At 43.3% G+C, this 12,854-nt stretch overlaps 1 protein-coding gene across 2 annotated transcripts in view; it reads right to left on the bottom strand.

Annotated features, from left to right (window-relative positions):
- Positions 1 to 2,151: 2,151 nt before the first annotated feature.
- dtx1 (deltex 1, E3 ubiquitin ligase) overlaps positions 2,152 to 12,854 on the bottom strand; it is a 39,850-nt gene continuing 29,147 nt past the window's right edge. For both annotated transcript variants that reach the window (XM_071515026.1, XM_071515027.1), the window contains exons 5-10: positions 12,632 to 12,793; positions 10,699 to 10,760; positions 10,347 to 10,505; positions 9,677 to 9,838; positions 7,365 to 7,454; positions 2,152 to 6,488 (exon numbers count right to left, since the gene is read on the bottom strand). In XM_071515026.1, the coding sequence (XP_071371127.1) occupies positions 6,264 to 6,488; positions 7,365 to 7,454; positions 9,677 to 9,838; positions 10,347 to 10,505; positions 10,699 to 10,760; positions 12,632 to 12,793 (860 nt within the window). In that variant the 3' untranslated portion in view covers positions 2,152 to 6,263. The remainder of the gene's footprint in view (positions 6,489 to 7,364; positions 7,455 to 9,676; positions 9,839 to 10,346; positions 10,506 to 10,698; positions 10,761 to 12,631; positions 12,794 to 12,854) is intronic.

The following is a 12,854-nucleotide window of genomic DNA, read 5'->3' as shown; positions in this document are numbered from 1 at the left end:
GTAGCAATGACATTCCATTTGTAGGTCACGCCGCTGTCTGTAACACCCTGAGTCATGTTAAAGCACTGGTGGACATGCTACAGTACAATGCTGCCTGCGCAGGAAGCTGACGTTCCTATTAGAATACTGTTTTTTAATTGTTGCCATGGGCACTGGATACAAAAATTTGTGTTGCTTTTGTTTGGTGCTATTGCCAGTGGGTTTCAACTCAGACGTTTGGTTCTGATATAATTTGCATACTGAAAATGTCCTTGCAGTTGAGGATATGTTGTTGTAGCCATTCCAACAGTGATATGGGTAATATTTACCTGCTACCAATATAATGCCCCTCCTACCTTTACAGGATCAACCAAGTTTAGAACTCTGAAAATATAGAGAGTACCAATTATATTAGATGCAGCTGTTTGAACAGTTTACATTTTTGTTTATCTTGAGATTTTGGTGCCATTACAAATTGGCGAAGTTGGAGATGCCAAACTTGTTTTTAAAAGTTCAAATTTGGAATTTTGGAGCAGTCAACCGCCATATTACTTACAATTAGTCATTAGTCATTTGTTTTCTTTCCGTATCCCTGAGACACACGACCTGTACATACACACATTGTAAAGCTATTTGTGGCAGCTGTAGAGCAGCTAGGGTTCAGTGTTTCTCTCTATAACACAGAAGGTCATTCACTGTAACGGTCAGATGTGTTATCTCTCTGATAGCCTCTGACAGCAGCAGGCCGCCTGCCGCTGTCAGACTCCTGTTTAGACTTTATTCAGATACAGCTACTGTAGTGTCTTCATCATAGAGGGAGACCTATGGAATATTTATTGGTGAGGAATAAATATTCCTACTGCCTTGGGTGTAATATTATAGTTGACATGCCAGACATGACAATCAATATATTAATATAGACTGATTTCTAAAATGTTTTTTGTATTCACTGCATTCCAAAATTTGCTTTATTGATTTGCCATCTTCTCATTGCAGATCCACAACACAAGCTTTTCAAAACTAGAGTGAACATTGATTGTCGCCTGTGAACTTGATATTCCCCCGAATGAGGGCTGTTATTATGGAAAAAAAAATTGCCTGTATTTTATTTTGCCGATACAAAATGACGGCTTGTTCAAAGTGGATTGTTACTGTGAACTGAACACAACTGTATTATTCACTAAACTCTTGTTTCAACTCTTGCCTGGTGTTCATTTGTGCCCAGAACAACAACAAAAATGCCACTTTAAAATAATTCAGTGTTAAAAGAGTTTATTCCCTTCCATTTAATTGGATTTGAATCAACATAGAAATTCATTAAGAGTATCACTATCACATTTGCTGTCCTGTTCTGTCCATTCCCCTCCAGGCTAGTGTTAAAGCGGAAGGCCTGACTCAGCGTGGGCAATGATATTCATATGGAAATACAGGAAATCTCATTACGTGTCTGACAGATCCCAGAACAGCCCTGCACTGTCATGGTTACCGCACCGCCCCTTTTTTTTCAAATGAATAATTTAATCTAACCATCGTAACCACAGATTTTACAATCCAACAGGACTCCAACAGGCCCTGAAAAATCATGTTAAATCATGCCAGACATGATGCTCACAAACAGGCCTGCACCATTCTTATTAGATGCATATTTAAGGAAGGGCCCTTCCTCCTCCTAGCCTTATTTAAATGCTAATGAGACGTACCTGCAGTGATGCAGCAGACTCCCCCTGCTAACTCTCTCATTAGAGACAAGAGGGGAGAGGCGGGACAGGGTGCAGGAGGGGGGTTTGGGTGCCAGTACTGGGAGAGGTGACTGATCCCTGAGCTACTTGGTCAGCAGCGTGACGGGCCAACAAGCTGCTCCCCCCGCAGGCCTTGGAGGACGCTGGGCAGGCTGCTTCAGTATGCAGTGGAGCGCCTGCACAGAGCCACAACCACAGCTCTCTCCACACAGCACCAACATCCAGCAGCTAGTGACAGAAAATGACCATAAAGCAAATTTACTGCCAGTGAGAACTGTTTCTGCTGCACTCCACAGCTCCGGCAAAGCTCATTTATATCCATATAACGAGGTGCAGAGTACAGAGCTGCCTGGGGAGAAGGAAACGCTGGAGCTAAATGAAGGAGGACATGCCGCCAAGGGAAGAAAGGAGGAAGAACCAAGGAGACGAAAGGTCAAACAAACTACCCCTGTCGAGGGCACATTTATTTTTCCACAAGAAACACACAAACATGCAACGAGGTCATCACAATTCAATAAAGACCGATAGATTAAGAAGCCCTTTATAGTTTTATCAATGTCTCTCTATGTCTTGCTTTTAGTTTGTCTCAATTTCTCTTTGTGAACCATTTTTAAATAGCAATATGTAGACATTGCTGAAGAGAAATGAAAGTTAAACCACAAAATCATGGCTTAAAAATGTCAATGAAAATGGGCACTTAAAATGCAAAACATTCAGATGTTTCGCATGTTGCCAAAAGAGTGAGGAGAGCAGCAAAACGCTATCTCGTCCTCATCTGTGTAAATCAAACCCTATAAAGAGAGAAGTCTTTTGAACTAATTGGAGTATGATGCAGACCACAGTGCTAATCAAACCAGAAGACCTGGGTGATGTTTCTAAAGAAGCAATGATGTTTTTCATACACAAAAGCTATGCATTGTCAATAGACCTGCTCAAGTTTTGGTTAACATGCACCTCTAGGAGAACATTACTGTATCTTTAAAGGACATGAACCTAAGATTTGTGTACTGGACACACACTCGGCACACATTCACACACACAGACAAATACAAACACACAGTATATCCACGCAAAATGAAAGGGTATCACTGTAGAAAGAGAAGTACAGTATGCAGTGGAGACTATGAGAGTACAACAGTAAATACCTCATATGTTAGGACAATTTCATCCCATATCCCACTTCTAATCAAAATATGCTATGGAAAATAGTATGGAATGTATCTTAATAAGAAGAATATAACAATGTTATGTGAGAGTTCAGTTGAAGACAATCATTATTCAAAAAAAGACATCAAAAATATATATATGTCTTCCAATACAGAGCCTTTGAACAGCCTTGGATCGCACCCCCCTGGTTTAGAAACGTGGAGGTAGGTGCCCCATAAAGAAAACACATCCATTGTCATTTTCCCAACAAAAACAAAAGCGTCCTTCTTGCTACACATAAATTACATATTAGTTCTTACATATAGTAAATTGCATAAACACCATCTCTCTTCCTAAATCAGACAAACATGTTGTGTTCATCATTCTTTCCCGACCATGTAACTGTACACACCTGAAAGGTCTAAAGGGCCTGCACCATTCATACCACTAGTTTGACACATGGAAAGCAAAAGCTGAAGGAGCAAACATTTGTATTTCTCTATTTCATGAAACTTCACTTAGAATGGAAAATTCCCTGATAGGTTGGAAGCATTCTGTCTTGCTGTCCCATATAAAGGGTGTCAAAAAGTTTGAAGGAGAAAACTTGAAATGGAACAGGCAAAAATGACAACTGTTTTTCAGACCTGGGCCAAATCGCAGTTACAGATAGTTCTAATGGTTAGTTTTAGCCTGCGTACAGTAGGTGCCAGACAGCTGGAGTTTGGCACAAAGGACAATACATCGAGTACCAGAAACCATAGGAAAGTCGTTTAAAATAATTCAATTCAGTGTACTTATCTATAATTGAGAGCTCATCTCTCTCTCTGAATGTTCCTGCTGAGGTAAATCCCACCCATCTGCTGCTCCAATCAGATAAAACAAACTCCCAAGAATTATTTGCAGGTGCTATTTGACCCAGGCCAAGGATTGCTGACTGTATCCACTCCTGGGTTCTGGAGAAGTACAAAAGATAAATGGCCCATTTGGGGGAACAGCCATCTTCATGCTGCTAAAGCTCCCCCACCAATAATAAAGACACACTTACTGTATTTATTGGAATCCCTCAGGGGATCAACTACACAGATTCTACATTAAGGTAACGACAGCAGCATACGCTAAGACTACTGGTAATATAAGACGTCCATAACATGTCATACATATTTCAACAGTCCCTGACATACTGACAAATGAATCTTTGCCAGATTTGATGTATTCATGTTAATATGTGCCTGTGTATAGATATGTGGGCAATTCGATGTCTTTATATTTTCTATATAGAAGAGTATAAAAATAAATTAAACTTACACCATAGACTCAAATTGAGCTTGAATTTAAAGGTATATCACATCTGCAAATGTATATTATATATATTTTTCAAAGCATTACAAGCCAGTTTATAAACATCAACTTAAAAAAACAACAGATATTGTTGCCAATACAATTTAAGACATTTTCCTAAAAATGAAAGGATTAAAGAAAACTGTTGCCTCAAAGTGCTATGGAAGACTATGATTCACTCCCAAATAGTCAGCAAATTAAACCCACAAGTGGGCGCCCACGCTATGAACCTCAACATCAACATCCTTTGGATTACCAACATCTCAGCTCATTAAAATTCATCCGATATATTTATGGATAATTTGCAGCACTCTGTTATCTTTAATCTTAGGGTAAAGCAGATTTCCACCGAGGACCATCAGAAATTCTTTAGCTCACAGGCATAAAGTCTGGGGGGGGGGAAGAGGAGAGCAAAGGGAGAAGTAATTCCCAGTGAAGCATCGACATCCAACTACATACTGGAGCAACAATCGCCTGGTTCCTAGAATGAAACGCTTTGCTGCTGAGGAGGAGGAGAGCGGGGCCGAGGCCTTACATCAGGACCGGACCTAACAGCCTTCAGTGAGAGAGGAGAGGATGTGTCACCGCTGCAGCATCGAGCAGCGGAGACCGGCGCTCCGCCCAGCGCCAAACAAGCCCACAAGAGGCTTGTAGATCACAGGCGGGCGCGAGGGCAGCGCTGCCTAAGATGGATCTCCGAGGGAAAACTGTTGGTCTTTGAAAGAGGGACGCTGCTCTCTGGGAAGCGTGTTCAGCTTTTCTGTTCAAGGACTTCAACCCGGCATATTAATGCCTCAGAGCATGCGTACGCACGCTCACCCCTGTGTACGGTGAGCGTGATGGATCGCGCCAACACCTGGGTCTCGTCCAACGGGAGAATAATAACGCCGGCTTTATATTCACAGAGGTCAGCGTCATCAGTGTGTCAACAAAACAAATGAGTTTAACCTTGGAAGGCAGCGGATCCTGCTTCACCAGCTCAGCCTTTCCAGTTCTTAACAAGCATCAAACTGACTGGTAAGATGCTTGTTTAACCCATTTCATGTTTCCTTTCATAGACAGTCCACAAGGTTAGCCATACATCACACACTTATCATGAAACACTAATATTTCATAGCCTTTAGCTCTCTGGAACCGAATACATGCATTACAAAATAGACTGACCAATAGTATCACTGGAAAATGCCATGATGGCCAATCAGAGACGCCCAGTGCAACCTTACAACCACATCACCGTCTCATCACACTCAGATCTACTGATCATTAGTTACTAAAAGCCACCTGTCCTTCAAAATCACCAAACCAGTGTCATGAGAACAATAATGACTTCTCTGCTTTTCAAGACAATTAGAGAACACAGGGGACGACAATTATTAAATTTGAATAAATTCCACATATTGAAATTCTCCTCAATTTCTCTCGACACAATATCCAGCAACAACTGAGACCGTCAACACCTTGCCCTATTGTTTAATACATAGATATGTCATTAAATATAATAGACTTCAAATTCCATTTCTCCTTGCAGTCGCAGCTACGCGCTCAACATTCATTACACAGCGTTAGTCTGGGCCATGCAATTTGGAGGTCAGCATTTACAAATATCCCTTCTGATGCCTTGGACCGCTCATAACTTCCCCCCCCAAGTGCAGAGGAATAGGTTCAGTATGTAATCTAAAAGGGATTTACAGACCATTTACCTGCAGCTAATGACATCAAGATAGAAAATCTCACCGTGTCTTTACATTCCTTAACCCTATTAGAAAATTTGGCAACAACACACATGCTCAGGGCATGGCTCCATAGACGGCAGGGGGGGAATCTTAGGTTTAAGGTTTTAAGTAATGCAAATAACAGTATTACTGAATCAAAACATTGATCATAACCATGTCATTTGTTTTATTTCCATTGCTCTTGTGCCAACATATCTGCAGGGTCTGTTTTGGGTGTGGGGGTGTAAAAGACAGTTGTCGGCTGCATGTTGGCCCGTCATGCAGTGGCCCCGCTCTGGGAGACGGGGCGAGGGGGGGTGGTGGTCCTGTTCGCCAGCTCGGCCGGCCCTCAGTCCTTCAGGTTGTCCTCACCCACCCCCTGGGCCGACAGCTCCGTCAGAACGTTGTCCAGGTAGTTGGGGTCGGGGTAGCCGTGGCCCGTCAGGTTGGAGCCGAACTCCGTCTTGTGGTGGATCTCGTTCCACACCACCGTGTCCGACTCGCCCGTGGTGCTGGACGTGCCGATGGTGAAGATGAGGCGTCGGTCCCAGGCCATGATCAGCAGCTTCAGGACCTGGAGACACAGAGGAGGGGAGAGGGAGGGAGTTACCATCCTCTACGGCAAGCAGGAAGGAAGCAAACCTTGGTGACCTAGTTTGGGTGGTAACACTTGACAATAATTACTTTTCCCAGTAATGAGTAGTGCAACAACTTAGTTCTTACTTGTGTTTTGACCCCTTCTGAATATCATATTAAAGTTGAATTATCCTAATTTAGATGATAAATGGCAGATTTTCTTTATTTACTGTGGGTGGAAAGATTGGTTTGATAAAAATCACTACTTTGATTTTTATCAAACCAAAGGATGACAAGAACATTAGACATCAACGCTGTTTGTTTACCCTGATAATTCACAGGCCACTGAATTGTGTAGTGTAACAATTTAGTGTTACAAATTACTGTTCACAGGGAGTAATAAATTATATTTTTTAAATTAGTAACAAACAATGATTAAAATGTTACTTAACTACTTACTGAAGAAACAATAAGACACATAAATCCATGTGTGATCATAAAAGAACAAACAAACAAAACAAGCTGCTGAACTCAGCTCAAGTTGCATTACCTTGGAGAAACAGGTTTGATTACAAGCTCATAAAGATGAATGTTAATGAGGTAAATGTAATATGTTTTTTTAACGCTAACTTCTGTAACGTGGAGCAAAATCTCAAGGCATGCCTGAGCTCGCTCCATGGCACGGTGCCACGCCTCACCACACAAGCTGAATCATTGATAGAAACAGAAATAGTATCTACAGCATAGGTTGAAGAAAGTACCCTTCTGGAAAAAAAGGAAATCTATGCATAAAACAACTATCCAGCATTATTTTTAATGCTTGCTGAGCGTCGGGTGTTGGACCACGGTCTCTCGGACCAGCATCAAAGCTTACCTTCCTGCCTTTGTCGTTGTCGGGGAGGTAGCAGTGCCGAGGGAACCCTCGAGCGCTGAACTTCTTCCCCGGGTTCGGGTGCTCAGTGGTCTGGTGAAAATGTCAAGAACAAACACAGTCACAACTCTTCCTTCTTTTTCAATTAGAACTTAATTGCACAGAAAATGTCAACAGCACCCACAGGACCGGCTTCTATTGCTCACGCTGCTCGCATTGGCCCTTTGTAAAATCATGTGTCATTTGAGAGATGTGCTACTTCAAATATTCAACAACCTTGCTTTCAAAGCTAGAATATAAAAAACACTCTCCGACTTAATTAAATCTCAATATGTCTTTATATGTTTTTTGTTTTTTTTTACTAACAGGCTGCACTGTACTCATCTACTCACTACACTTCCTCTACAGCTGCAGCTATACTGTATATGATGTTGCTTGAATGCAAACAGCAAAAGAATGCTAAATGTATACATGTAGAGTGATGTGTATAGTCTACTGTCTATAATATGTCTTGCTCTGTAAGTTGTCAGTTCTGCAGCAATGTCACCCAATCAAATTCCTGTGATTCTGATTCACATTCACTTGATTTTGACTCTAATCTTCTCTAATATCATTCTGCTGCAGTCCATCACAGTGTTTTGATCCACAGCGCAGTCTCATTTCCTCCTTTCTAAACCAGACTAAAACTGTCAGACATGATGTTTATGGTGTGGATTGAGGAGTGAGAGGAGGGTCATTGAAATGTCCCGTGGCCATCGCTGCATTGTGCTGTGCTGAGCTGCAGCGTTGAGTGGTCAGGTGGCCCTGGTAGTCTCTCTCCCCTGGGAGACTAAGCCTGCTCCTCTGGTGGAAAAGGTCAGTTTATTGACTCTATTAAAGCTCGGCTCTGCAGTCAGAATGAAATATGCGGCGCTCTCCTCTCCTCCGCCCACTTCCTGCCTCCTGACTGTAAGGAGAGGAAGCAAGCTGTGCTCTCTCTCAGAGAATGAAATTGTGGCTCAGGTGTACTGTAGATAGTAGATAGAGTCGTGACAGCTCCAAGCATCACTTAGTGGTGTTAAAGAAATACACCTTCGGGAGCTATGCAGTGTGTGGACTCTATCCACTATGTTCTGTTTTTTTGTCTGGTACATGTTTACATGCAGGATGTGCAGGTTTTTTACTCTTTTTCCTTCAGGTATACTGTAGACCCTGTAAAACCCTGAGTAAGGTCAAGACCGAGGCTGTTTTGAACTTACACCACACTCGGGGTGGGAAACTCTACCCAATTAAGAGCTAGTACAGCTCAGCTCTGTCTATACTGTTGTGTACCAAGACGTACACATACAAACACTGGAAATTGGACAAACATCATTTCACAGATTCCCCACTGAAAATCGCATTAGAAACAAGTGGATCTCAAAAATATAGATATTGGTTCATATTTCATTTTCTTTTTCAATATATTTGGGCCAGTATACCTAGAAACCAGAATCTAGCCAAGGTACCAAACTAGTAGCTAACTTAATTCCCTGCTAAATTCAAGGGGTTGTTGTAGTTCCCTGTTCTGAGGTTGCTAGCTAATTTGGTAACTGTTTGGTCTATCTGAAGACTTCACTTGTGTGTTGAAAGAATGCTAGCTTTATATATGCCAATCTTCTGGGTAGAGTTTCCAACCGCTCATGTGCTATAAATTCAAAATGGCTGACATGGGATTAAGGTGAATTTCATTGTGTTGATTCAAAAGTGGTCAATGCTGTAGCCTTGGCTGTGTTTCACCCCTATGATTTGTGTTGCTGTAGCAACATCTGATATGTTGATGCTGTCAACCATCTGACTTCACCTATCTCTGCCATTTCGACTTTATTAGAGTGCATTTTGACATTTAGACTGTTTATAGTGAAGGGAGCCACCAGGACGCCCCTATGTTTGACATAATTCTTCACATTTTTAAGTAGTTAGGGAGTAAGCCAGGCAAATATGGATGACATCTATGTTCAGCATTCAGCCATTTTGGGGCAGGATATGCAGAGTTTATGTTACTGTTGACAGAGATGTTTTCTATGTAAATGGAGCTAGCTGGGACATTTTACACTATGTTCACCTGACAAAGAACCTCATCGGATCAAAACACTGTCAGCTCCTGCTGCACCTGCTCTAGTTTTTATTTTTACAGTGACTTGCTCTGCCCCAACACCTCACCTTCATGTGCGTATAACTGTCAGTCAAACTTAACAAGATAACTGTGGTAGAAAGGCACCGATTTAGAGAGGAGAGACAGTGGATCAGGGGACAAAGGCAGCATGGTGGGTTTTGTGAAACGAGGCGGTCCTGACCTGGATGCCGGCAGGAATGTCGTAGACGATGCGGATGGTCTTGGAGTCTGGGTAGCCAGGCAGGCAGTGGGGGATGACGTGGTACTCCATCTTCCCAGGAGGCTGCGTGCCCGTTTTCTCCCCATAGATGGCCTTGCATGTCGGGCACTGGAGACTCCCATCCTGGATTTAAGAAGAAATAAAAACATATATGGTGTATGATGTGGCATTAATAACACAATAAGATGATATTAACATTACCATTAACAATTAGTTTAACCAAAAAAATGTTGGGAATGCAGATCTTAGGTCCTTTTTTATGTTACTGGACCATATATTGTTGTAAATGCCACATGTGATTCTTGCTAATTGAATTTATTTGTTAGTGTTGCTTTGGCAATAAGTGCATTTATATTTCATGGCACCATGGCTTTGAATTGAACTGAACAGAATTTACTTAAATTGGACTGAACTGAACTAATTCAGAAAGATTCTATAAAGTTATAGCTGCCAATAGGTAGATTGGCATGTCTGGTAAGACTGTATAAAATCTCCATCTATGTAGAACAATATTGAGGCCTGCTCATCTGCCAGTGCCATGCAATCCAGTCAAGCTGTAAGACATCACAAGTGTATCATTTCATCCTAGAATGACACCATAACAACGTCTGGCTCACAAGCTTTTACCCACCTTATTGCCATTGTTGTACATGGCCACCAGGCACAGCAGATGGTACATGTGCCCACACTTGCCAAGCTTGCCCACCAGCTCTGGCTTGATGCCTTTGTGCTGCAGGACGCCTTCATAGCCTGACGACATGACCAGCCTCTCCATGCAGATGGTACAGTCCTGGAAGATTGTACCACAACACTTCAGCTGCCATTCTGCATGACTGACTATTTAAGATGCTTTAACACCTGGTAAGGACATCAAAGCATTCAGACTATCTCTCTGTAAGCGTGTGACCGTGTGCATTGGTGCAACTTTGGACACAAAACTCGCCTTAGCTGTGTGTGTGTGTGTGTGTGTGTCTTTTTCCTACCTCATCTGGGACAACTTTAATCTTCTCTGTGTATCTCCGCACCACATCCTCTGGGTTTTTCCCTTGTGATGAAACAAAACATAAGATGGATGAGATGACCGTCACAGAAAAGTCAAACTTACCACTTACCAGACACACAAACAAAGAAATATGAAAAAGGCAAGACGAAGCACTTGGATGATACTTGTTTGTCCTTTGAACACTACAGAATAATGACTAGATCTCTATGGACGACAAACGCCCATCAGTTTCAACAGCAGCCTCATCCAACCACTCTGCTGGCCTCTAAGTGCCCAGGCTGTAACTGCAGCCTCACTTGATTCTGATGAGGCTGAGTGTGTGTGTGTGTTTCCTCATGCGTGTCTATGTGTGTGAATACAGTATGCGAGTGTGTGATGTTGAGGAGGAGGTCACCTTCAAACTGACACATAACAACGAGCCATCCCCACACACTCTGATAATCCCCGTGTGCAACCAGGCTAGCATGGCTGAGAGCACACCCACAGCTTACACCCCTAATACGCTTACAGGCAACCTCTCTTCCCCCGGAGCTTTTGTTTGTTCATTTGAGGAGCAGCCAGAGAATAGAGGGAGGGAGGGCAGGCGAGAGAGAGATAGAAAGTGAGCGAAAAAATGGAGAGTAATGAAGGGTAGGAGAAAGCGAGGAGGGAGAGAGAGAGAGAGGGAGGTATGAAGAGATAGACCGAGGGAAGAGGAGAGCGAACGGAGAGAGGAGGAGGAGACAGAGAGAGAGAGAGAGAGAGAGAGAGAGAGAGAGAGAGAGAGAGAGAGAGAGAGAGGAGACTCAATTATGCATTTTCCGCTGTTGCTCTTTGATGGCTTCATTAGCCGGATCAAAAGCCTCTCTGGCCTTTTTCTGAGCAGAAAGCAGAACAGGATAAGCCCAAATCTCTCTCTCCTCTCTCTCTGCACATGCAAACCACTTATCCATTCCCCTCACAGCTCTCTCTCTCTCTCTCTCTCTCTCTCTCTCTCTCTCTCTCTCTCTCTCTCTCCCTCTCTCTCCCTGACTCGCTCTGCAGAGTGCACACACAGGTTGCACGTTTGGCTGCAGCCTCATTCATCAATCCACAGTGTCATCTCCGCACAACGCTCGCCCGTAAGTCTTGTGTGTACAATAATGGCGAGCTGTGAGAGAAGGGGCCGACTGAGAGGACAAGCGTGGTGCGGGGCTGCAGACCCAACAGCCTTGCTGATCAATTAGCACAACGACTCCCTTGGGAGGCCAGCGGTTTCCACGGCATCCATCGACCAGCACTTATTTAAGCCCTAAGCCATCCAACACAACAACGGATCCCCTATCAGACCGGCTCAGTACAATAGTCTCTTGTTAATTACGTTTCTTTCCAACAGCCTCTGTCAATCTCCATGCACTGTCAGGTCCATAACATTGTTAAAGTAACTGCATTTACTCATAATTCTGTCCTAGCTGTCATTATTATATTTTACAGTGTCGTCTTGATAGGTACAGGGGGGCTTTCCCCATTAACAGAGGCATTTAAAAGAACACTTAAGGCCCCTTGATCACCACAACAAATTGCTTTAGCCGATTTGTGTCCTAAAATGGTTTTGTCTCAGTGCTAAACAACAGATTTGCAGACGAGTGAGGCCAATACCATACTGAAACATCTTGCAAAGCTTGGCAAGACGGAGAAAGTCTGTTCACTGACGGTGGCTGGTCGATTTCTCTCCTCAATGCGTTTTTCATTTATCCACTAAAACGCTATACAAATACAGTAGTGGTGTCTCCACTTCTTGGTTTTCACATTAGCCAATTTCAAACACTCTTCTCTCCCCTTCCCTCTTCTTGTCTCCCCTTCCCCTCCATCCCCATGATCCTCTCCTCCTCCATCTCCATGATCCTCTCCTCTCCTCCTCCATCCCCATGCCCCTCCCATCCCCTCCATCCTACCTCTCCGGAGGTGCTTCTTCTTGGTCTTGCGGCGGATGCCGTTGACCCCTGGCACAGGCTTCATGTCACTCTTGTTGATGGGCGGTGGGTGCAGTATGGGCTTGGGGGCCCGAGTCAGACACACTGGCAGACCTGCCGCACACATCAGGATCCCTGTCATACCTGGCACATACACACACGCAGGAGAATGGAAAGTAATGATTATAAATGGGTCAAGCTAAGA

The sequence above is a fragment of the Centroberyx affinis genome, unplaced genomic scaffold (genome assembly GCF_046629955.1).
Source record: "Centroberyx affinis isolate AG114_WGS23_722 - 3 ecotype Tasmania unplaced genomic scaffold, CSIRO-AGI_Caff_v1 ptg000297l_1, whole genome shotgun sequence".
In the NCBI taxonomy this organism is placed as follows: Eukaryota; Metazoa; Chordata; class Actinopteri; order Beryciformes; family Berycidae; genus Centroberyx; species Centroberyx affinis.
Note: the sequence above shows the minus strand (reverse complement) of the source record. Positions and strands in the feature narration are given on the sequence as shown.